This window comes from Megascapheus bottae, chromosome 13 (assembly GCF_031878675.1).
Source record: "Megascapheus bottae isolate mThoBot1 chromosome 13, mThoBot2.hap1, whole genome shotgun sequence".
Taxonomy (NCBI): Eukaryota; Metazoa; Chordata; class Mammalia; order Rodentia; family Geomyidae; genus Megascapheus; species Megascapheus bottae.
This window is the reverse complement of record NC_143521.1, coordinates 17,177,184-17,203,012: the sequence shown is the minus strand read 5'-3', so window position 1 is coordinate 17,203,012 and position 25,829 is coordinate 17,177,184. Positions and strand designations below refer to the sequence as shown.

Genomic DNA, 25,829 nt, shown 5'->3' with positions numbered 1-25,829 from the left:
CACCTCCACTTTCCATGTAACTGGGATTACAAGTAGGGTCCACTACACCTGGCTTGTTTTTCTTTTTTCTTTCTTTCTTTCTTTTTTTTTTCTATGTATGTGGTACCAAGGAATTGAACCCGGGTCCTCATGCATGCTAGGCAAGCACTCTACCACTAGGCTAAACTCCCCGCCCCTGGCTTGTTTTTCTAAAGTCTCATCAACTATTTTGTTAGAGATGGCCTCAAACTGCAATCCTCTGGTCTCTGCCCTCCATGGGGCGGGATTTACAGGGCTGTTTTTTAAGAAGGTAGGTAATCATTTCTCTTTCCTCTGACTGAGCCCAGTTAAGGAGGATTGGTTACTCCGGTGTTAGGATTGAAACACACTCCACGAAGACCCTCTCTTGGTGGATGAGGTGTCCACTGACTTCTGTCCTAAACCCCATTGTTTAAATTCATGTGGGGTGGCCGTGGGGGGGAATGGGGGGGGGGACAGGGAATGCTCTTTTAATCTCACCAAGTTCTGAGCTCCAGGCTTAGAAAGTTCACTCTTACCTTCTGGGGCAGTTTTCACTAGGAGACTCAGGAGGTAGAGCCTGTCTTCAGAGCTGACTCTGGGACTCCCCGATGATCTGATTTCTTCCACACAATGGAATCAAAACATAGGCTGCAGCCTTAGCCTGGGACACCTTCTCCCTGAAAGGCAGCCATGACATATTGCCCTGAGTTTGGGGACAGGGAGAAACTCTCAGGGCTCCCCCTTGTAGGCGAAGGCACCCAGCCTCAGTCAGTTCAGGCCTCAGGAAGACAAGTGGAAGAGAGACCCTGTAGAGTCGGTGTGTCGCTGCGCCCCAGCTCCTGCATCCGGAAGTGTCTCTCTTCTGTCTCCACCCTTCCCAGTTCCAAATCTTCTTAAACCTTGGGGATTAGGAGATGTGTTTCCTAAGCCATGTCTGAGCCCCTTAACCCAGAAACGGAAGAGTGCTGACCAGACACAGCCAGGCCCCAGAGCGCAGCCTCCTCCACCATTCAAGGCCTGGGCCTGAGCCATCTTCTAGCAGCTAGCTTTCTTGGACTGCAATATCTGATGGAAATAGCCTCCCTTCCCCACTGACACTTCCTCTTAGGATGCAGTTGAAATTGTTGACATATTCCTAGAGAATTGAACTTCTCAGTTGATCTCACATGCTGTGTGGTGTGTGTGTTAAATGTTCTAGGTGTATTTGCCAAGAAATGGATAGTCTGTTTACTTACCTATATCCATGAGGTTAAGATTAGGTTATTTAAAAATAGTTATTATTACTTTGCAATAAATCAACACTGCTTGCCTGTCCAAGTTCCCATTTTCTCTGTCTCCTTGGGATCATTCTCCTGGATTGCAACTCATAGGATCCCAAACAAACTTTCCTGTCTACAGCTTCCACTGATTGGCGCATTTTAAGTGCCAGTTCTGGAACTTGAACTTGCTGCCTCATACTCTTACTTGGCTTTTTCAGGCAAGGCTGGTGTTCTACTCTGTAAGCCACACCTCTACTTCCGGCTTTTTCTAGTTAATTGAAATGAGTCAGGGAATTTTCTGTCTTGGCTAGCCTTGAACCGTGATCATCCAGAACTCAGCCTTCGGAGTAGCTAGAATTGATACTTAAAAAAAAAGGGGGGGGGTCTTGATGAATGCAGACAGTGGTTTAAGTCTAGGGAGAACAACTGAGGAAGACTACTGAGGCAGGGGTGCCCTTTACAATACTGAATTTCTAGTTAGCCTTTATCTACCATTACTTTCCTTATGTTTGAATTCTAATAAATTACTATCCTCACAGAGCCAGAGTTTTTTCCTGACATATGAACTCTAGTTCTAACCAACCTTGATTAATGTCTGCATGCTCCCCCGTCACAGGTATGATACTCATGTGATATGTATGATGAACATATGATAGGTATGATAAACTTGTGTCTCGGGTGTTCTGGCTTTTCTCCGTCTGGTGTGTATGTTGGTCCTGGGACTTGAACTCAGGGTTTGGGCACTGTCTCTGAGCTTTGTTACTTGAGCCACAGCTCTAATTCTGAATTTTGGGTGGTTAATTGTAGAGAAGTGTCTCATGGACTTCCTGCCTGGGCTCACTTCAAACCCGTGGTCCTCAGGTCTCAGCCTCTTGATTAGCTAGGATTACAAATAGGCATCACCAGTGTGAGCAAGATAGTCCTCTTCCTCCTCCTCTTCTTCCTCCAGTCTTGGGGCTTGAACTCAGGGCCTAGGCACTGTCCCTAAGCCTATCTGTGCTCAAGACTAGCATTCTACCACTTGAGCCACAGCCCCACTTCTGACCTTTTCTGTTTATATGATACTGACGAATCAAACCCAGAGGCAAGCACTCTACTACTAAGCCACACTCCCAGCCCAAGATAATTCTTTTTTTGGGGCCAGCTGTGGGGCTTGAACTCTGGGCCTGAGCACTGTCCTTGGGCTTTCTCAAGGCCAGCACTCTACTACTTGAGCCACAACACCACTTCTGGCCTTTTTGTGTGTATCTGGTACCAAGAAATGGAATCCAGGGCTTCGTGCATGCAAGGCAAGCACTCTACCACTAGGCCATGCTCCCTGACATTCCCCCCCACCCCCCCGCGCTGCCCCTAGATAATTCTTGAGCTGACTCGTCCACAATTTCACAGGTGGGAAAATAAGATGACAGCATGAATAGTTTAGTAATGTTTTCATTGTCTTCACTAATATCTCATGGCATTTTATTAACAAATATTAATAAAGGATAAGAAAATACCTTTTGGTTTCATATTATTTTTCAAAAGGCAGTTATTTAGGAAGAAGGTCCACAGGATTTTAAAAAATATATTAGAAACATAAAAGGTGAGAATCTATTAACAAAGGCCAGAATCACATACCACTGAACAGGCTTCCAACTAGAGTTCCCTCTTCTCCCCTCATTTTTTTTGAGCAGTCCTGGGCTTGAACTCAAGCCTGGGCTCTGTCCCTGAGCTGCTTTTGCTCAAGGCTAATGCTCTACCACTTGAGCCACAGCACCTACTTCCAGCTCTTTCTTAGTTTATTGGAGATGAGAGTCTCAAGGACTCTCTTGCCTGGGCTTGCTTCAAACTGCAGCGCTTAAATCTCAGGCTCCCGAGTGGCTCTGATTACAAGCTGTCCACTGGCACCCAGCTGAGTTTTCTCCTTATAAGAACTTAAAAAAATTCAGTGCTAGAGTAGAACACAGGGCCTCATACACAGGGCAGGCACTCTACCACTAAACGACACCCCCCACACCATGGTTTGGTGGTGGTTGTTTGGTTTGGTTTTGTTGTGGGTCTTGAACTCTGGGCCTGGGCATTGTCCCTGAGCTCTTCAGCTCAAGGCTATGCCTTACCCCTGGAACCACAGCACCACTTCCTGTTTTCTAGTGGTTAATTGGAGATGAGTCTCACAGACTTAGTGCCTGGGCTGGCTTTGAACCATGATCCTCAGATCTCAGACTCCTGAGTAGTTACGATTACAGGCGTGAGCCACCACTCTCAGCTTGTTTTTTTGTTTTTAATTGGAGGGCTCTTCCAGAAGTACTTTACCATGAACAGAAGTGTTTCCTTCATACTCCTAGGGGATTAAAATCGGGGACCTTAGTGATGACATTAGTTCTGCCCCATCCCCCCTCCTCCCTCTCCCCAGTTCATTGGTTAAGCATATGTATGACAGCAGAATCCTGAGAAGCTGGGAAGGCAGAGGTTTTAGTTATCTCTGTACAGGCTTCATGAGGGTACAGGCAACAAGAACAGGAGAGCTGAGGCTGTATAACCCAATTCACCAGCACTTGCTTCAGGGATCTACCCTACTTCACAGGGTTGGAAAGTTCAGTGGTAAGCCAGTCTGTGTTTTCAATCACACTTTTTTTTTTCCCCCAGTCCTGGGCTTGGACTTTCTCAAAGCTAAAGCTCTACCACTTGAGCACTGCTTCTGGATTTTTTTTTTTTCCTACGTATGTGGTACCGAGGATCGAACCCAGGTCTTTATGCATGCTAGGCAAGCACTTTATCACTAGGCCAAACTCCCAGCCCCTCAATCACACAATTCTTTTATCTTGTTTTATTTATTAAAATATAGCAGTAGCAGCAGCAGGAGGAGGACGAGGAAGAGGAGGAGGAAGAGGAGGAGGAGGAGGAATATCTCAAAGAATTTCTTTTGGTTTTGTCTGTCAATACTAGAGCTTGAACTCTGGGCCTTGGTGCTGTTTCTTAGATTTTCTTTTTTTTTTTTTTTTTTTTGCTCAGAGTTAAGAGCACTACCACTTGAATCACATTTCCTCATCTGGCTTTTTGCTGGTTAATTGGAGATAAGAATCTCTGGGTTTTTCTGCCTGGGCTGGCTTGAAATCATGATCTTCAGATCTTAGCTTCCTGAGCATCTGGGATTACAAGTATGAGTCACTGGTGTCCCACTCTCTTCAAGGATTTCATTCTTCTTCTTTTTTTTTTTTTGTAGGTCATAGGGCTTGAACTTGGCCTGGGTGCTGTCCCTGAGCTCTTCAGCTCAACGCTACCACCCTACCCTTGAGCCAAGCCCCACAACCCATTTAATAGAAGTTAATTGGAGATAAGAGTCGCAGGTCCTTTTGTGCCCGGGCTGGCTTTGAACCTTGATCCTCAGATCTCAGCTTCCTGAGTAGCTAGGATCACAGGTGTGAGCCACTGCACTGAGTTTAAGGATTCCATTCTTTAAACATTCATCTGTAAGGAAGGAAAGGAAAAAAATGAATTTCACTGAGACTGAGAATTTTTTTTGACACTATCCCTAAGCTTCTTTTGTTCAAGGCTAGCACTCTATCACTTGAGCCACAGCATCACTTCCAGCCTTTTCTGTGTATGTCGTACTGAGGAATCGAACCCAGGACTTCATGCACTTTAGATAAGTACTAACAAAGCCAGGAATGTGGCCTAATAGTAGAATGCTTGCCTAACGTGCATGAAGTCCTGGGTTCCAGTCCTCAGTACAACATACTCAGAAAACGCTGGACGTGATGCTGCGGCTCAAGTGATAGAGTGCTAGCTACCACTAGGCCAGATTCCCAACTGAAAAAAGTTTTTTTTGGTCGGTTGTGGGGCTTGAACTCTGGGCTCTACCCCTGAGCCACAGCACCACTTCCTGTTTTCTGGTGGTTAATTGGAGACAAGAGTCTCATTGTCACTCTTTTGTGCTCGAGCTGACTTTGAACTGTGATCCTCAGATCTCAGCCTCCTCAGGAGCTAGGTTTACAGGCATGAGCTACCAGTGCCTTACAAGACTGAGCATTTTAACAGTGCTTTTTTCAGGTCCTGGGGTTTGAACTTGAGCTACAGTGCCACTTCCAGCATTTTCTGAGTAGCTTCCTGGAGATGAGAGTCTCATGGACTTTCTTGCCCAGACAGGTTTGGAACCATGAGCCTCAGATCTCAGCCTCCTGAATAGCTAGGATTACAGGGGTGAGCCACCGGTGCCTGGTGAATTTGAACATTTCATCAGGCCAGGTTTATAAGACAGAAGATGGGGCTCTGGCAGTAGGTGCCTCACAGGTGCTAGAGCAGGGAGGGCAAGATGATACACCATGCCTGCTTGTCATGCCAAACACTGTCAGAAAAGATTAAATACGGGGGCCAGGAGCATGGCCTGGTGGTAGAGTGTTGGCCTAGCATGCACAAAGCCCTGGGTTCGATTCCTCAGTACCATATACACAGAAAAAGCCAGAAGTGGTATACTGTGGTTCAAGTAGTAGAGTGCTAGCCTTAAGAAAACCCAAGGACAGTGTTCAGGCCCTGAGTTAATCCCAGGACTGGCAAAAAAAAAAAAAAGATTAAGTACATATATATTTTAGCAGCCTCCCTCCAAGAGTACTACCAGCACACACACACGTGCGCGCGCACACACACACACACACGCATGCACCCTCCCCCCCAACATTTACCAACCAAAGTTAGCAAATCCTTCTCAGCACAGGTGAATTCACTCTCTGCTGACTTACTTTCCACTCAGGTTTCTGATCCTGGTCGTGTACTTGTCTGGGCTGGCAGCACTCATTACAGTGGTATAAATTGTGTAGCTGAAAATAAGGAGATGTATTCTTACATTTGTGTCACTACCCCTGGGATTTCAAGGATGGGAAACATATCAAACCCTTTTCTAATACTTATATCTAGGATAAGAATAAAAATAGAGGCCTATGTATCTTCATATTTTTTAAATAATAAATCAACAGATCAATGTATTCTTTGCATTTGGTTTGATAACACATTGGAAGACCAGGTGGGAATTGAAACTTCTCAGGCGTCTCCTGCCTGTAATTCTAGCCTAGGAGGCTAAGGTCTATGATCATGGTTCAAATCCATGCCAGGCAGAAAGGGAGACCCTTATCTCTAATTAACAACCAAAAAGCCAGAGTGGATCAGTGGCTAAGGAAGAACATCCAGGCGCCGAGTTCAGGTCCCAATACTGGCACACAAAAAATTACTATGCCTTTTTTTTCTGTATAAATAAGAGACCTAAACACAAGGATTTGTGTACACCCACACTAACTTTATGTCCTTCTCTACCCCATGTCTTAGAAGACAGCTAGGGTGCGTGCTCAATGTATCTGGAGCTACATTGTCAGATATAAGGTAGAGGCACTGGGCCCACTGCTGAATCACAAAGCCAGATAAAGACAAAATCCAAAGCGAACACAGGTTCCACAAACAGGACCTCAGCTGCCTGGATCATTCCTTCACTGTTAGATTTTCTCTGCTGTCTGCCACCCTTCAAGATAGACTGGTATAGCGGGAGGGTGTAATTTTGAATCACAGCACAAGGGGGCAGCATAGGACTGGAAGCCCGAGATCTTCCAAATTCCAACTTCCCATAGCAAGTTCATGAATTCATCCTGTGAGGATGTCCAGAGAGACAAGACTGAGAGGCTGACATTCCATTTTCCTCCTGGATTCCTCCATCCCCCTCACCTGACCGCTGATATAGTTACTTATCTGCTTCCTGATCCCCCACATGATAGAATATTAGTCCCAAAACACTATTTGATCACTGCCATATTCACAAGGCTAGTGCTCTTCCCCTTGAGCCACAGCTCCACTTCTGGCTTTTTAGGTAGTTTATTGGAATTAAGAATCTCACACGTTCCACCGCCCAGGGTGGCTTTGAACTTTGATCCTTGCATCTCAGCCTTCTGAGTAACCAAGATTATAGGCGTGAGCCACCAGTGCCTGGAGAAATTTAACATTCTTGAGTGATCAAAACATCAAGCCAGGTTTACAAACCACAGAAGATGGGGCCTACAACATCCACGCACAGGAGCCCTCAGACCCTGGGGAGGAGCAGGCGAGCTCACTGCTCTGAAAAACGAACAACTCTCCTTCATTTATCACTTACTTATTATAAACTGGAGCCACTGACAAAACCTGCACAGGAAAAAAAAGAAAGGCACATTACAAGACAATCTAAAAGTAGAAGAAATCCAGCTGGGAGTTTGGTCTAGTGGTACAGTGCTTGCCTAGCATGCACAAAGACCTGGGTTTAGTTCCTCAGTACCACATACACAGACAAAAGCTGGAAGTGGTGCTGTGGCTCAAGTGGTAGAGCTCTAGTCTTGAGAAGTCCAAGGACAGTGCTTAGGCCCTGAGTCAAGCCCCAGGACTGGCAAAAAAACCCCAAAGTATAACCACTATATATATATACACACACACACACACACACACACACACACACACACACACACACACACGTGATAGTTATTACTTTTTAAATCCTTGCTCTTTTTTTTCTTTTCTACAGACACAAGCCAGGCACTGGTGGCTCACATCTACAGGGATTACATCCCATTCACCCACGAGGCTGAGATCTGAGGATAAAGGTTTGAAGTCAGCCCAGGTAGAAAAATCCATGAAGTGCTTACTTTCAATTAAGCAACAAACTACTAAAGCTGGAGGCTTGAATGGCAGAGTGCTAGCCAGGAGCAAAACTGCTAGGCAAGGACAAGAGGCCTGAGTATATTGCCCTGCTACAGAATAAAACAACCAACAAACACACATACATATTAGAACTATGTATTTCTTTTTAACATGAAGGAAAATATGGGTAAAGCTGAACCCTTTAATCCACAACAAAAGAGGAATTAAGAAAATGTTGCATGGCTTTCAGGTTAATAAGGTACTTTTAACTGGCTAGACCATTGACTGAAACCTGTGGCTTGATTTCACAGGTTTTTTCTTCTCCAGTATTTTTTTTCTATTTTTTTTATTGTAATTAGTAAAAGGGTTACATGATATTTGCCAGATAGAAGGTGCATTAATTCACATTTCTCCAGTATTAAAGACATCAAACATCCAGGGTAAACAACACTGGGCCAGTTACCTGGAAAAGCGCCTCCAGGCTGAGATTTGCCTGCCCGGTGGCATTTAGGGCTTTGATGGCAGGAGTTCTGTAAGGACAAAGGTTACGAGGTCATCAGGCACTTCAGCAAATGCTAACATTTAAGGGGCATTTAGTCCCAGTCTCATTATCTCCCTCTGCTCCAAAACAGACCCTGGTTTGCACATGGCCGCTGCTTCAGCTAAGATGCAGCAGGCAGGCGTCATCTCACAGCTGGGCCTTGGCCTCCTGGGCTCAAGCTAGCTGGAACAGCTGCTGCAGGACTGAACAGTTCTCACCAAAGAGGTGGGGCCAGGAATAGAGAGCTACCTGCTCTTTGGGTACACATTGACTTCTACCACTTCACAGGTAGAAGAAATAATGAAGCTTGGCAGGAGGATGAGATGAAGTTTGAAGCCAGACCAGGCAGAAGTGGGAGAGATTCTATCTCCAATTAATTAGCCAAAAGCAGGGCTAGAGGCATGGCTCAAGTAGTAGTGCACCAGTTATGAGTAAAAAAGCTGAGCAAGGGCAGGGAGTTTGGCCTAGTGATAGGCTTGCCTACCATGCTCAAAGACCAGTTTTGATTCTTTGGTACCACATACATAGAAAAAGCTGAAAGTGATGCTGTGGCTCAAGTGGTAGAGCTCTAGCCTTGAGAAAGCCCAAGGACAACCCAAGGACAATGCCCTGAGTTCAAGTCATAGGACTGGCAACAACAACAAAATAGCTGAGCAAGGCCCTGAGTTTATACCTTGGTACTGTCACATAAAAATGGGTGGTGGATGCCACGCACAGTGGCTCACACTTGTAATCCTAGCTACTCAGGAAGCCGAGATCTGAGGATCAAGTTCAAAGCCAGCCCAGGCACAAAAAGACCTGAGACTCTTATCTCCAATTAACCTGTAGAAAATGGGAAGTAGGGCTTGGCTCCAGGGTAGGGTGGTAGCCTTGAGCTGAAGAGCTCAGGGACAGCACTCAGGCCGAGTTCAAGCCCCATGACCCCCCCCCAAAAAAAAACCAATGGGTGGTGGATATTGACAGCCCTTTTGTTGGTTATTGTATTTTTTAAGTCATATATAAAAAGCAATAATTCTAGTCCTCTCCTTTCATTTACAAGTGGATGAAAGAGACACAAAAGTTACACAGTAGGTCCCTGAGGGGCTGATTGTGGGATCCAGGGCTCCTGAACCCCAAGGATGGAGCCAACCTGGCCCCAATAGATCCAAGAGACCCTCTCCATAGTCTCCTCAACACACTGCACTTCCCATGCTTGTCAAGGCACTGGTGAGGAAGCCATGTGTATTTTTCAAGAAGGGGCCAGCACTCCAGGTCTCTCCACGGAAGAGACCTGGGAGAAGGGGACTAGCTCCTGACATGAGAACAGTGCACAACAGAAATCAGACAGACATGTACCTGCGGTCGTCTCTCTTAGGTGCTGGCTTCCAGTGATCATAATTTGTCTCAACTCGGAACCACCTACAACAGAGCACATTCTCCTGTCTCATCCAAGGCCATTTAGGACATTCCAAAAGAAGAAATACTTCTTTTTTAAAATCAGCATCTATTAGTTGTCCCAGGCGGGTGCGGGGTAGGGAGGGTAGGGTATTTGAACATGCCCATCATATATATAATGCATCTTGGTCAGGTAAGAAATACTTCTAGTTTAAAAAAATATTTCATAGGCTGGGAGTTTGGCCTACTGGTAGAGTGTTTGTCTAGCATGCACGAAGTCCCGTGTTCGATTCCTCAGTACCACATACATAGAAAAAGCTGGAAGTGGTGCTGTGGCTCAAGTGGTAGAGCTTTAGCCTTGAGAAAACCCAAGGATACTGCTCAGGCCCTGAGTTCAAGTCCCAGGACAGGCAAAAAAATATCTCATAGAAAAAGATCAGGGCCTTCCCATGTACTCACGCTCCATTCAAAGGATCTAGAGGCCAAATGTCTGCTGGACCCCTTCTGTTCCTGGTGACTACCACCCCCTCCTGGGGAGATACACCACCCACGATGAAATAAACATCGGCAATGAGGGGTGTCTTGGCCAGCTTGAACACAGCTGCTTCAAAGTTTTCTGACTCATTCAGGGTCTGAGCAAAGAGACAAATCATTTTTGAGAACAGATCTATGGAAAGGTCCACCCTGACGGATGGACAGATGGTCCAAGGATGGTCTCCTGGTCTGTTAACCCACAGCTATCATCTTCAACAGCTCTGAGCTTAGCCTCTTGTCATCAGGGCTCACCACGCTGTGTGCTCCTGAAGCAGATGATGGCCTTGTTCTTTCCACTGCCCCCCCCTCCCTCTTCTTCACTATTTAGGTGATACAGGGCTTGCTAAGCAAGCACTGCCCCAGTCAAGCCATGCCCCAGTCCCTTCTGCCAGATAGGGTCTACCTGCTACCTAGGCTAGCCTGGGACCATGATTTTCCTACCTTCATGTCACATGTAGCTGGGATTACAAGCGTGGGCCACTGTATAGGAGCTAATTGCATGTGATCATGTAAAACCCCGTCTCTGTCCCTGGCTGAAGGCCAACATGGTATTTGACACCTGCCTAAGAAGCCATAGCTGGCAAAACCAGTTCAGTCTGAAACACTTGCCCAGAGGGGACAGAGCCATCCACCTCTCTCACACTCACCATCCCTGCCCCTCCACCGAACACTGCTCTGTGGTGGGCACTGTTCAGGACTGGGGCTACAGCACAGAATACGCCTGACATGGCTCTTGCTCCCTTCAAATTCCCAGTGAAGACAGAAAAGTCAACAGCCAATGGTGACCCAGGGTAGACGATGTCAATCCTGGAGGAGAGGCCCTGGCGGCCATGTTCTCCTGAGAGAGGAAGGACACCATCCCAGGGAGGCTTAACAAGGGCCACAGTCAGCGGGACAGAGAAGTCACAGTGTCAAAGTGACAGGAGCAGGGTGAGTGGTGAGTGGAGCAGGGCAGGATTCTGGCTTGCTAATGGCTTGGGGGTGGGGGGAGCCCGGCTGCTGCCCTGACACCTGCGTGCCAGTGAAGACCTCCAAAGCTGCATGGCACAAACAGTTAAGGAGGTTACCAAGCACCCAGATCTATCGACACTGGCTCATGCCTATAATCCTAGCTACTTAGGAGGCTACAATCTGAGACTGGAAGTTGAAGTTCAAAGCCAGTCTAGGCAGGAAAGCCTGTGAGACTTTTTTTTTCCCCAAAAAAGAGCTGGAAGTGGAGCTGTAGGTCCAAAAGTCGGATGCCAGCCTTCAAAAACTGGTCAGGGACAGTACTGAGGCCCTTGAATTCAAGCTCTAGTCCTAGTATACCCACACCACCACCACCACCACCACCTCATCATCCTCATCATCATCGCAAGCAGTTACTGTAGAAAAATTCAAGGTCAGGGGCCAGGAGTTTGGCCTAGTGGTTAAAGTGCTTGCCTAGCATGCATGAAGACCCGGGTTCGATTCCTCGGCACCACATACATAGAAAAAAGCCAGAAGTGGTGCTGAGGCTCAAGTGGCAGAGCTCTAGCCTTGAAAAAGTCCAAGGACAGTGCTCAGGCCCAGAGCTCAACCCCAGGACTGGCAAAAAAAAAAAAAAAAAGAAAAATTCAAGGTCATTAGAAGAATTTGTTCATGTCAGCTAACACATGTAAAGGGGCTCATGTCATCCAGTCTCTGCAACCATAGCAGCTCAGCTTCAGGCAGGCTCTGAGCCAGGTGCTGGTAGTTTACACTTGTAATCCTAGCTGAACTCTAAGGGTTTTGGTTTTGAACCCTTGACGGTGAGTCAAACCATGCAAAAAACCCACTGGATTCCATCTCTAATGAGCTAGCAAAAAGCAGGCTTGAGGCATGGCTCATGATGGTAGCGTGTGCCATCAGAGCAAGCAAGCCAACCAAGAACATGAAGCAGAGTTCAAACTTTAAAACTAAAAAAGAATGGTGGGTTTCATGTGGAACAACCCTTCCACTTATAATTTGTCCCCCACCCGCTCAAGGCACTAGTCACCCCCTTTCCCTATACTCTTTCTTCCTTTAAATCCCCGAGTCACCACTGCTCAAATCAAAGCCAAGTGCAGCTTACATTAGGCCCTCTTCCATATTGTGATTCAATGGTACTGATGAAAATCTGCCTTGCACTTGAACTAGTGTCCTGCTATGGCTCTCTTTAGCATTTATTATGGAATGAAAGATTTACATGTATGTGGCTTGTTCTTTTCAGGGCCTTCTTCCATTAAGAAGCAATACTGTGGGCTGGGAGCATGGCCTAGTGGTAGAGTGCTTGCCTAGCATGCACAAAACCCTGGGTTTGATTCCTCAGTACCATATAAACAGAAAAAGCCATTAAGTGGCACTGTGGCTCAAAGCAGTAGAGTGCTACCTTGAGAAAGCCCAAGGACAGTGCCTACACTCCAAGTTCAAGCCCCAGGATTGGCAAAAAAAGAAAAAAAAAGCAATACTGTGAAATGAGAGTCCAGAGTCATGACTAGGGTGGTTTAGATGAAGTTCAGTGAGGTGAGCCGACCACAGATATACTCACCATGCGGAGAAGCCAGCTGATTGGAGAGTGGCCCTGAAAAAGGGCTGCGATCACATTCTCCCACCACCATCCTTTATCTGTTGGGTTATAGAAGGAACCATAGACTTGTTGTCAAAGCACTATTAACATTTCATGTGTGTGTGTGCACACACATGTGCGCATGCACGCATGCTCGTGTGCACACAGGTACTGGAGCTTGAATCTGGGGCTTTGTTCTCTTACACCATCCTTTTGTTCAACACTGGCACTCTACCACTTGAGCCACTCTTCCATTTCCAGATTTTTTTCTAGTTAGAGATAAGTGTCCCACAGGACTTTTCTGTCTGGGTTGACTTTGAACCTTAATCCTCAGATCTCAGTGTCCTGAGTTGCTAAGGTTATAGGTACGAGCCACCAACACCTGGCCACCGTTAAGTTCTCTTAGGAGAACACAAAAACACAATGCCTATGTGAATCTGATCATACAATACTTACTGAAATGAACTCCAGGAAAGAGAAACAAAAACAATTCTTTCTCATATTAGAAGCTGGTAGAGAAGGAAGGCTGGCTGATGAAGAGTGACTTTACAATTATCTAGTTTTCAAAGATTAAGCCTGAATTTCATGACAACCAGAAAAACAACATGTATATAGGTGTGAACACATAAATGAATAGATGTTCTTCCAGCATGCAAAAAGATGCAGACTGCACTCCAGTCTGGTGAGATTTTGTTGCTGTTGCTCTCTGCATAATGAGAGGCTCTTTCTCTCAAAAACAATCTATATAGGTATAGAAATTTGATCTGTTGATTCTTTATTATAAAACTCTTACGTGTCTTCCATAAACCATAAAATACAAATACCTGAGGCAGGGTAGGGCAGTTCATGCCAATAATCTAACCTAATCGAGAGGCAGAATTTAGGAGGATACTGATCCAAGGCCAGCTCAGGTACAACCTCCTTATCTGAAAGGTGAATCTAATGCAAAACAGGCTGGAGAGCTCAGAGGAGGAGAGCATCTGCCCAGCAAGCTCAAGGCCCTATGTTCAGTCTCCACTACTGCAATAAAAAACCCTCGCCAGGCTGGGTACCAGTGGCTCACACTTGTAATCCCAGCTGCTCAGGAGGCTAAGATCTGAAGATCAAGGCTCAAAGCTAGGCCCAAGTAGGTAAGTTCACTGGAGTGTTAGCTCCAGTTAACTAAAAAGCCAGAAGAGGAACTGTGAAAGTGGTAGAGGGCTAGCCTTGACAAAAAGAGCTCAGGGACAGTGCCTAGGCCCTGTACTCAAGCCTTAGGACCAGCACTCAAGCGCAAGTGCACATGCCTGTGTGTGTGCGTGCGCGCGCACACACACACACACACACACACACACACACACACACACTTTCTTTCTTGTCTCTCTCTCACACATACACTTTCTCTCTCTGTCTTTGTCTCTGTCTCTCTGTCTCTGTCTCTGTCTCTGTCTCTCTCTCTGTCTCTCTCTCTCTCTCTCTCTCTCTCTCTCTCTCTCTCACACACACACACACACACACACACACACATCATCATCATCATCATCATGTCCCAGGCTCCTCTCCACCTGTAATTGTCATTATCCTCCAACTCCTACAACCAAGCTGACCTTGTTTTGTTTCTGGAATCCACCTATCACACTCTAACCTATCACAGGAATGGGTTTTCCCAGCCTCTGAAGACCTGGCTCGGGGATCCCCAGGGTTGGCTCACCTCCAGCTCACCCTACCTCCATCTTCCTGTGTGACCCCTCTTACCACCTCAGGCCCGTGTGGCTGAACCCCTTCTGCCAGTCTCCTTGCACTGGACAGAATCCACTGTCACGTGCTAGGTGATTTTCTACAGTGCGGGGAGTCTGAGGACAGAACTAAACAGGGTTACAGGACAAATGCTGAGGAATTTGTTGTGATTACCTCGTTCATCACCAGAAATGGTAAACTTGTACGGACTTTGCCCGGTCCACAGTCCCACATACCCAACAAAAGTGGTCCCTGAGAACGCAACCTGAAATCAAGAGGAAAACTATTGTACTGTCCTGCAGACATACATACATACATACATACATACATACATACATGTATCCTGAAATCACCATTTCCTGGAGTTTTTTTTTCCTGCATAGATCTACATATGTATCTATCTATATATCTTGAAATCACCATTTCCTGAGTATATTTTCTTTTTTTTTCTTTTTTTTTTGCCAGTCCTGGGCTTGAGCTCAGGGCCTGATCACTGTCCTTGGACTTTCTCAAGGCTAGAACTCTACCACTTGAGCCTCGGCACCACTTCTGGCTTTTTCTATATATGTGGTACCAAGGAATCGAACCCGGGTCTTCATGCATGCTAGGCAAGCACTATAACCACTAGGCCAAACCCGGCCCTTGAGTATATTTTCTAATATATATTTTTATTTTCTTTTTGTTTGGTCCATCATGGGACTTAGAACTCTGGGCCTGGGCGCTGTCCCTGAGCTCTTTAGCTCAAGGCTGCCACCTTACCCTTTGAGACACTAGTGCCACTTCCTATTTTCTGGTGGTTAATTGGAGATAAAGTCTCAAGGACTTTAGTGCCCCAGCGGGCTTTGAACCTTGACCCTCAGATCTCAGTCTCCTCAGTAGCTAGGATTACAGGGGTGAGCCACCACACCCCACTCCAATATATAGTTTTCAACATAATAGAATGTATCCCGAAAGAGTATTCTTGAACATGGCTCTTAATCTTGGGGATGCATGGATTTAACTTAGTGGAGTGAAACAGAGTTGGGGGGGGGAAGGTATAGCTTTGTTTTCACTAACTTCTCCCTGAAATTTAACAATTGAACCACTTCTTTAACAAATGCACATGGTAACAGTGGCACCAAAAGTTTGTGGGTGATAAAAAAAAATCACAGGAATTTTCATGTGCAACAATGGTGGCTGCTGATAACTTGAAATACCACACTTGACAGTCACTACTCTGAAATTTTGGTAATTATCAGGCTCTCTGCTTTGTCACCTGTCTGAGGTTAAAGAGATATAGCACTGCAATGTCCTGTATTTCAGCTTCACTGATTTTCCTTGCCATCCCTTGTATTTTCTATATTTATAAAACACCATTCTCCTTAAAAAATAAAAAGGAGTTCCATTATGGAAGTTGAAAGTAGGGTCTGATTTTTAAAACTTTTGCTTTACTTCTAAGATAAACATCACACGTTGCATAAGCTCTGCAATATGAAAGGAGAACAAGCAAGACTTGTTCACTGTCACCACAGTGAATGTGTCACATCCACATTTTAAATATTTATTAAGTCATTTTACAGCTCTAACTCTCACACCTACCCCAGTAGGAACATCTTCACTTGTTCTTGTTATGTATCTATTGTTAATTTGTTTTTCTTTTTGAGCTGATACTAGGGCTTGAATTCAGGGCCTTGCACTGAATTAATTTTTAAATATAATTAATTGCTTAATTCTTTTTCTGCTCAATACTTGAACCACAGATTGATGTGGGGCTTTTTAGGAGTTAACTGGAAAAAAAGCTCATGGACTGTTCTGCCTGTGCTGGCTTCAAGTGGTAATCTTCTGATCTCAGCTTCCTGCTTAGTTAAGATTACAGGCAGGTGCCACTGGTACCTGGCTACAATTATTTTTGAAGCAAGTCTTATTAAAAATTGCTAATAGTTGGGGGGTGTGCGGGGGGGGGAGGGAAATGGGTACCAAGACATGTGAAAGGGTATCAATGTACGTGAATTAATGCACCTTCTATCTGGCAAATATCATGTAACCCTTTTACTAATTACAATAAAAAAATATATATATGAAAAAAAATAAAAAAAATAAAAAGTTTAAAAAAATTGCTAATAGTCACAAAGTAAAAGTATGTCATTGAGTAAAGGTATGTCTGTATGGTCTGAATCTTTAGTGAGAAAAGGTTTTTCTTTACAAAAGAGAAAAAGCACATGTCTGTGTGTTTAATAACAAAGTTTTACAATCTATTAATGCAGTTATCCAGTAATATAATCCTTGTTCTTCAAGCTAAAATCTGGCATGTAGATGCTATCTGCTCTGTGGCAATACCAGGCCTTGCACTGTCTCTCCAGAGGTTTCCACAGCCTTTGACAATAGCAAAGATCAAGCTAGTTTTTTCTCTTCTTTTAGTAGTACTGGAGTTGGAGTTCAGAGCCTTATCCTTGCCTAGTAGGCATTCTACCACTTAAGGCACACTCCCAACCCTTTCTGATTTATTTTCCAGATAAGTTATTTTGCTTTTTGTCAAACCCAACTTCAGACCATGATCCTCCTCCCGACACCTCCTACATAACTGAAATCACAGATCTCAATTATGTGAACCACCACACCCAGCTTATTGACTGAGATGAGGTCTTGCTTAACTTTTTTGCTCCTGTTGGTCTCCAACTGCTATTCTCCTAATCGTTGATTCCTAAGTAGCTGGGATTACAGGCAGACACTCCTATTCACAGCCTTTATTGTACGTTTAAAGACATCCTGCTGAAAAGATAAGGACTTAAGAATGATACGGGTAAACCATCTTCATACAGTGAAGGCTCATATTTTACTTGGCTACTATCACACACTTACCCCAGGCTTCATATAGATTACTCATTTAACCTGAGTAGTCTTTTTTTTTTTTTTATGTATTTTGTACTGCAGAATTGAACCTGGATCTTTGTGCATGCTAGGCAAGTGCTCTACTACTAGGCCAAACTCCCAGCCCCGCTAAGTAGTCTTTTTAAGGAAGTAGTTATTAACTTCTCTGAGGTGCAGTGCATACAACAAGCCTGCATGATTCTCCAGGTTCACAGAGGAAGCAGAAAGATTCAAACCCAGGACACCAAGCTAGGTATCGCTCACCTTGCAAATTGGGCCCTTTCCTACTTCAGAAGTGGAGCAAAGAGGTGACTCGGCATTGCAGATGGAAGACTGATTGTATGTCCCTCCCACCAATTTTTTTTTTTTAAAGAAAATCTTACAATGACACATATAAGTTAGCAGACTATCTGAGACACTTTGTCAGGAAGTCTTGGATTTCCATATTTTATATTCTATGGTTTATACCTGGCCATTTTTTAAAAAGTGCACATCAACTGTCAACTTGCGTAAGATATTTCCAAAAGGATAGTCCAGATTCCGCCCGTGGTAAATGCGGCCTGCGGAGTCCTGAGCCACAATACTGGTGCAGAATCTGAGAAAGGGGAAAAGCCCAACACAAATGAATGAGACACATAAGAACCAGGAAATAAACTTCTCACTTTTTTTTTTTTTTCCAATCCTGGGCTTGAGCTCAGGGCCTGAGCACTGTCCTTGGACTTTCTCAAGGCTAGAGCTCTACCACTTGAGCCTCAGCACCATTTCTGGCTTTTTTCTATGCATGTGGTGCCGAGAAATCGAACCCGGGTCTTCATGCATGCTAGGCAAGCACTTTAACCACTAGGCCAAACTCCCGGCCCCACTTCTCACTTTTTAAACAAGTGTTCAGAGTAATGGTTCTTCTTCCTTATAACTGATAGATACTAGAATTCTACTTAAAAAAAATTCTTGCTGGTAATACTGAGGTTTAAATTTAAGGCTTTCCAAGCATTCCACCATTTGAACCATGCTCTTTTGGTTGTTGTTTATTTATTTTTTGGAGTTGTCTTGTGTTTCTTGCCCCAGCTGGGCTGGGCAATGGTCTTCACACTTCTGCCTTTTCAGTAGTAGCTGGAATTACAGCTGTGTATTACCACACACAGTTCCCTAACTAAGTATTACTTTTATAGTAAGGACAAAGCCACAGGTGTGACTTCATTTTGAGTTTGTCTAAAAACGGAAGCTTGATCAGGTTTTAATTCTTTCTCAAGTTTCAGATACTCAAAATGTTCATGTTAGGGAGGAGGCTGGCAAAATACAGGAAGTAACTCTGCAAAAGTTGCATGATCTCTGCGTCTGTAAAACTGGAAAGACTACTATCACTGCTTATCACACACCAGTATTCCAGATGACATGGTTTCCAAGCCTAGGGGACAGGTAAGGAGTCCCGTCTGCCTAGGGAGAGGCTCTGCAGGCCCTGGAGACCACCTTTGGGTAACAGCCTTGGAACTTGCCAGCTACCACAGATTCAGGTTGTTCCCTCTGAGGCTTGGTTTCCATGTCACAACACAGAAAATAGTCCCTACTGTATGAGGCTGTGTTTCTGAAGGGCCTGGCATCAGGGAATCTCAACGACACATGGCTAGAATAACAGCCTGATTCACATTTGTAATGCTTTGTTTCTAGAAATGAGAAAGCATTTCTAGTAGTAGTAGTAGTAGTATTTTAAGTAGTTTTACAAAGGGGTTTCGATTCAATAAATCAGTTTATAAGTAAAATGCATCTTTTTATTTTAATTCAGTCCTGGGGCTTGAACTTGTGGCCTGGACATTGTCTCTGAGCTTCTGTTGCTGGAGGCTAGCACCCTACCACTAGAGCCACAGTGCCATTTCCGGCTTTCTCTGTTTATGTGGTACTGAGGAATCAAAAACCCACGGTTCACGCATGCTAAGGCAAGCATTCTACTACTAAGACACGTTCTTAGGCCAAGTAAAATGCCTCTTAATTAATATCACCACTTCCATCATTCTCCCCCATCTTTCCCAACTGTGATTTCTTAACTCACAGTTGTAGAAGTTTGAAAGCACAGTGTGGATACACCGCTTGGCACATAAGAGAGCCTTTCTACTAGATCACTGTATGGTAGAAGCTATTACTAGGTAAAACACAACAAGCATTCCACTTCTGCAGCAAAGCCCTTCTCATAGTGCTCTACTAAACCACAGTGATATTAATCTGTTTATGTGGGCTTTCTCTCACAACCCAAATACAACTTAAAAGGTTCTAAGGTTCTACCTGGTCCCATCTCTTGATATTAAACAGTAAGGATTAAAATTTTAGCTAGAGTTTTATGATATCCTTTTATTTTCCTACCAGTCCTGGGGCTTGAACTCAGGGCCTGGGTACTGTCCCTGAACTTCTTTTGCTTAAGGCTAGTACTCTACCATTTGAGCCACAGTACCAATTCTGGCCTTTTCTGTTTATGTGGTTCTGAGGAATTGAACCCAGGGCTTCATGCATGCTATGTTGTTGGGGTCCCTCTTCCCCGGTCCCTCTCGATCAGCAGGAGGGATAGGGAGAACACGCCCGACCAGGACAAGCCAAGAGAGGAGAGAGCCCACTGAACACCCACACCCAGGCCTCCTTCCCCGGAGGACAAACAGACGCATCATGCAGGTTCATCAAGGCAGGAATTCTACCCCTGCCCCCCTTTGAGGAAGTCTCTCTAGCTAATATACCCTCACTCGAGGTTTCAGCAGAGAGTGATAAAGCCACAACACATTTATAACCAATGGTAATCAAGTCTTGCACCTTGCCTTGTCTCCTGCCCCTTGCCTCTTGCGTGTTGCCTTGCCTCTCAGCAGAAAGTTATTCACAATACCAATGATAAAGCTCAAAGTTAGACATGGCGTTACTTGGCCCCCAGCACTATGTAAGCACTCTGCCAGTAAGACATTTTTTTGTTTTAAGACAGAGTCTTGCTGTGAAGCCCAGGCAGGCTGGCCTCAAACGCAAGGTCGTCCTACCTCAGCCTCCTACGTGCTTGCTATTCATGTATGTGCCACCCTGTCCAGCAGAACATTTCTTTTGTAATGCTAACTGAATCGCATTCCTTTTTGTTAGTAGGCAATTGAATAAATACCTTAATCTGAAGTTCTAGAGTTCGAATATAAGGCTGGGAGTGTGGCCTAGAGGTAGAGTGCTTATCTACCATACACAAAGCCCTGGGTTTGATTCCTTGGTACCACATACACAGGAAAAGCCAGAAGTGGTGCTGTGGCTCAAGTGGCAGAACATTGGCCTTGAGAAAGTCTAAGGACAATTCCTAGGCCCTGAGTTCAAGCCCCAAGTCTGTCCAAAAAAAAAAAGGAGGAAGGGAAGGGGGGAAAGGAGGAAGGAAGGAAAGAAGGAAGGAAAGGAAGGAGGGAGGGAGGAAGAAAGAAAGAAAAGAAAGAAGAAAAAAAGCTAGATTACTAGAACTTTTGTATTAAATTGTTCATATAGGGTGATTCAAAAAACAAAGTAAACAATTAGAGATTTCTTTCTTTCCTTTTTTTTTCGGTCCCAGGCTTGTATTAGGGCCCGAGCACCATCCTTGGTTGGCCTTCTCAAGGCTAGAGTGCTATCACTCGAGTCACAAGTATGGAGCAATTGAGCAATCAAATCCACGGTTTCATGAATGCTAGGCAAGCACTCTACCACTAGGCCACACTCCCATTCCCACTGTTGTTTTTTTTTTTAATTTAGATATTTCCAGATACAGTACTTTGTTACAGGAAAAAATGAAAACAATGGTGGTTAATTGGAGATAAGAGTCTCATGGACTTTAGTGCCCAGGCTGGCTCTGAACTGCAATCCTCAGATCTCAGCCTCCTGAGTAGTAGGTAGGATTACAAGTGTAATTATAAGCCACCAGTACCTGGCAAGAAACAAATTTAAACATTCTTACAGCCAGGTAATATTGCCATGACAAACATAGATTGGTTGGCGTCTGTCTTTTGTTTGAACTTCATTTTCTGGGATGAATTAGAAAATCATAAAACTGAGTCCTTTGCTAATGAGAATTTGATAAACATTCACTTAGGTCATAATTTTCTCTCTAAGAAGATGCTTAGAGACAAAGAGGAAGGGATAGCCATCCCTCAGAAAGGCAAGCCTTTATGCTGTCAGTTGTTCCCCAGATGTTAAGACAAAAAAGAAGAAAGTGCTTAGAGCATGGCTTCCCCTTTTTTCTATTTTTTTTCTGCCTTTTTTTTTTTTTTGCCAGTCCTGGGGCTTACCTCAGGGCCTAAGCACTGTCCTTGGGCTTTCTTAAGGCTAAGACTTCTACCACTTGAGCCACAGCATCACTTCTGGCTTTGTCTATGTATGCGGTACCAAGGAATTGAACCCTGGTCTTATGTGCATGGTAGGCAAGCACTCTAGCACTAAGCCAAACTCCTGGCCCTATGATTTATATTTTCATTGGGAAAACCTCAGGAAAGAATAGAACAAAGTTAGAGACAGGAGAGGAAAACGGTGACATTTAGTTCAGCTGACAAGTACTTTCATGTAGCAGGCCTGTGTCAGATTTCTTGAAGCACGTCCTTTCTTATTCTTTCTAGGTGTTCCTCTATTTTTGGGCAAACCGAAGCTGGAGCTGTATTTCCAAGTTCTCACAATATTGGGTGTGCTTGTTTACATTACTGTCCTCAAGGCAGAAACCAAATCAAACCTCTCTCAATCCCAGGACTGGGTCCACACAGGTATTCTGTACTACGCCTGTGCCACACCCCAAGTTCCAGGCAGCGCTGGGTCCCCTTAGACATGGCAATCCCTGACACCACAGGCCCTGGCACGCAAGAGCAGTCAGAAGATCAGAAAAAGTCCATTGGGGTAGGAGTTCTGAAAGTGAGCTGCTATCAGGATGTGTGGGGTTTATGTGGAGGAAAATCTCCATCAATGTTTAACAGAGAAACTCCTTTTTCTTTCTTTCTTTCTTTCTTTCTTTCTTTCTTTCTTTCTCTCTCTCTCTCTCTCTCTCTCTCTCTCTCTCTCTCTCTCTCTCTCTTTCTTTCTTTCTTTCTTTCCTCTGTCTCTGTCTCTGTCTCTGTCTCTCTCAAAGCTCCTAACACCTTGCTCAGATTCTCAGCCCAGAGGCAGGTTACCACCTAGTGAGTGACACTGGCCCCCAGACTGGAGGTTCTTCCCTCTCCAGGGCCACCCCCCCCCCCCCCGGCCTGCCCGCGGCTAGCGCGGTCCCTTACGCGGAGGACTCGTAGGCCAGGTTGACCAGGAGCCCGTCGGCCAGGCTGAGGTTGAGGAAGTTGCACACGCCGCGGATCTCGTCGACGTAGGGCCGGGGCAGGAAACGCTCGAGCGCGGCGATGGTTCTGTCCATCAACTCGAGGACCCAGTCGGGAACCCTATCCCTAAACACGAGCGAACAGAAAACAGGGCGGTGTGACGTCCGTAAGTGACAGATGCCCAGGAGCCGTGGCGCTCTACCCGCAGCACCCAACACGGAAAAAGGAAAACCAGAGAGAAGGGGTGGGGATCCCCCACAGGGGAGCCCCGCGAGCCACCCTGCCTGGAACGGCTCGGATCCCGAGAGCCACTGCCCACGACCCAACTGGCAAGCCCAGCCAGCCTCGCCAGATCGGCGGCCCAGCCGCCCAGCGCGGGTTCTCGGGGGGAGCCGCTCACCGGACGACCTGTACCACCGCCGCGCGCAACAAGTCCGGGTCGTAGTTCCGCAGCACCGGCAGCCAGCGCACCTCGGGGGCCTCGTCCAGGCTCACGTTGACCAGCGGCGGCGCCGGGGAGGCGGCGGAGGTTGACAGCCCGGGCCCGGCCAGCAGCAGCAGCAGCTGCAGCGCCCGCGCAGGACGCGATCTCAGCCCTACGTCCGGCATGGCTGCCATTGGCAGACAGCACCTCCACCCCAGCGCCGCGGCCGCCGCCGGCGTCCGGGGAAGCCGGGGAGGAGGAGCCGGAGCGGTGCCGGAGGGCAGAAGGCGGGGCCTGAGCTCCGCCGGCCCCGCCCCTACGGAGGCAGCCCCGCCCGCCCGGCCAGGCCGCTGGGGCGCTAAGGGTGGCCGGGCCTTTTCGTATTCCCCATGCCTCATCTCACCTGTGTGTCCACACTGGTGTGTGTGTGGGCGGGGGGGTGGGGGGGAGCGGTTAAGACTTTGGTAGTAAAGTGTCCCACTTTTCCGACCTCACTAAAAAATTCTTCAGAGGTTTATGTGGGTTTCTACCAGGGACAGGTCAGCCTTTTCCAATTTTTTAGTTCACAAAATCCTAAAAAGCTAGGCAGCTAGCCTTGGAGCAAGAATAGAGGCTCACCTGGAAACTGGAGAAAGAACTGGAGAAAGGACTTCAATTGAAACTGGCCTAAATTAGTCAGTCTTGGCTTGTTTTGATGGTTAAATGAGATAGTACATGCAAAATCATTAAGTACATGATTAATTTTTAGTTTTTCGCTGTGTGCATGTGTGAACTAGGGTTTGAATCAGGACCTGGGTGCACTTCCACTTCCTGACCTTTTCTTTTTCTTTTTTGCCAGTCCTGAGCTTGAGCTCAGGGCCTGAGCACTGTTCTTGGACTTTCTCAAGGCTAGAGCTCTACCACTTGAGCCTCAGCACCACTTTCAACTTTCTTCTATGTATGTGGAACCGAGGAATCAAACCCGGGTTTTTGTGCATGCTAGGGTAGCACTCTACCACTAGGCCAAACTCTCACTTTTTTTTTTTTTTTTTTTGCTTAAGGTTAGTGCTCTACCAACTGAGCCACCAAACCCCATCTCACTCTCCCTCTCCCCCACCCTCCCTTTCCAGTCTTAGCTTGCTCAATTGTGTAACTCTAGTAACAGCAGTTACTTGTTTAAGAGAAGTGCAGTGACAGCTGGGTCATTGGAACAAATAACTTGAATTCTAAAAGGTGTGCTTGCATTAAAAAAAAAAAAAAAATATATATATATATATCCAGGGCTGGGAGTTTGGCCTACTGGTAGAGTGCTTGCCTAGCATGCACAAGACCCAGGTTTGATTCCTCAGTACCATATACACAGAAAATAAAAAGCTGGAAGTAGTGCTGTGGCTCAAGTGGTAGAGCCCTAGCCTTGAGAAAATCCAGGGACAGTGCTCAGGCCTTGAGCTCATGCCCAGGACTGGAAAGAAAATAAATAAGCAAGCAAGCAAGCAAGCTGGGTGTAGCTGGCTGCTGGTGGCTCACACCTGTAATCCTAGTAACTCAGGAGGCTGAGATCTGAGGACCTAGGTTCAAAGCCATCACAGGTACTAAAGTCCATGAGACTTTTACCTCCAATTAGCCATCAGAAAACCGGAAATGGTGCTGTGGCCCAAGGGCTAAGGTGGTAGCCTTGAGCTGAAGAGCTCAGGGACAAAGTCCAGGCCCAGAGTTCAACTCCCACAAGGAACAAAAAAAAAAAAAAGGAGGAAACCATGTCAGTAATCCTAGTTACTTGAGACTGAGATCTGAGAATAGCTGTCTGAAGCCAGTTTGGGCAGAAAAGCCTACAATCAACCACCGAAAAGTCAGAAGTGGAGCTGTGGCCCAGGTGGTAGAGTGCTTAGCTCTGAGTGAAAAAAGTTAAGGGAAAGTGTTTTAGGGCTGAGTTTAAGCCCCAATACTGGCACCAAATCAAAAACCAACACACAAAAACAAGAGGAGACAGCACTTGGGGCACAGCATATCCAGGGGTGGGCCACGCTCAGCACAGAATGCCTGCAAGCTCTAAGAGAGGCCAGCGCTTACTGAGCCAGCACCACACACACAGGACATCCCCTTTGTAAGTGGGGACAAATTTCCAAGGTTCACTTCCCAGTGTGCTTTACAACATGCTCAAAAAGTTCTTTTGTTACACAGAAAGACTCAAAAAGAAGAAAACACTCTACACATGACCCCAATATTTTCCACTGTAAACATTTTAATGGCTGTACAATATTCCATCCTGTAGACAAGTCATAATTCAGTCATTTACATGTTGAGATGAGACTGACAAAATATGAAAGCAGAATCTGTAGAAGGAAGTTGACACCATGACATATAAAAGTCCCCTAGAGAAACCAGTTATGCTACTCAATATAGAATGAGCTGTGTTCTCTGCTTTGCTTGTAATTTTATGTAGACCTGAGAACACAGGAGGCGAGGGCTGGTTATTCCAGAGCCTTCCAATTGGAAGAGAAAAAGCTGTAGGTCTTTTCCCTTATCTTTTACTCAGAATCTGTATCTTAAATATCAGCAAGTACATTCCAAAAATATGTAAGTAAACCCCGCTATCTAACACCTTAATAAAATTATATTGAAATATGTAATACATGAAAGGATGTCTTCAGTTTTGTCAGTGTCATTTTAAATAGCTTTAAAGCCATATTCTAATTAAACATCCTAGTTAAAACAAAAT

The 25,829-nt window shown here is 45.5% G+C and overlaps 1 protein-coding gene across 2 annotated transcripts; it reads right to left on the bottom strand.

The window, feature by feature from the left end:
- Positions 1 to 3,498: 3,498 nt before the first annotated feature.
- Naaa (N-acylethanolamine acid amidase) lies at positions 3,499 to 23,361 on the bottom strand. Of its 2 annotated transcripts, XM_090343413.1 has the most exons (11): positions 23,108 to 23,361; positions 22,669 to 22,833; positions 17,912 to 18,038; positions 14,771 to 14,861; positions 12,863 to 12,939; positions 10,261 to 10,433; positions 9,763 to 9,825; positions 8,350 to 8,416; positions 7,369 to 7,397; positions 5,975 to 6,052; positions 3,499 to 4,706 (listed from the first exon to the last, which is right to left on the bottom strand). In XM_090343413.1, the coding sequence occupies exons 1-11, from the start codon at positions 23,323 to 23,325 to the stop codon at positions 4,703 to 4,705; spliced, it is 1,092 nt and encodes a 363-aa protein (XP_090199539.1). In that variant the 5' UTR covers positions 23,326 to 23,361; the 3' UTR covers positions 3,499 to 4,702. The 2 variants fall into 2 exon arrangements, with proteins under 2 accessions (XP_090199539.1, XP_090199540.1); XM_090343414.1 differs by lacking the exon at positions 3,499 to 4,706 and having other exon boundaries at positions 5,971 to 6,052.
- Positions 23,362 to 25,829: the final 2,468 nt, after the last annotated feature.

Excerpts from the sequence above, each read along its gene's own strand:
- Naaa (XM_090343413.1), bottom strand. The coding sequence starts at position 23,325 with ATGGCAGCCATGCCGGACGTAGGGCTGAGATCGCGTCCTGCGCGGGCG. Across the intron at positions 9,826-10,260 it reads CTAGATCCTTTGAATGGAGC|GTGGTTCCGAGTTGAGACAA; the intron begins GTGAGTACATGG and ends GCTCTGTTGTAG. Across the intron at positions 8,417-9,762 it reads CCTAAGAGAGACGACCGCAG|AACTCCTGCCATCAAAGCCC; the intron begins GTACATGTCTGT and ends TTGTCCTTACAG.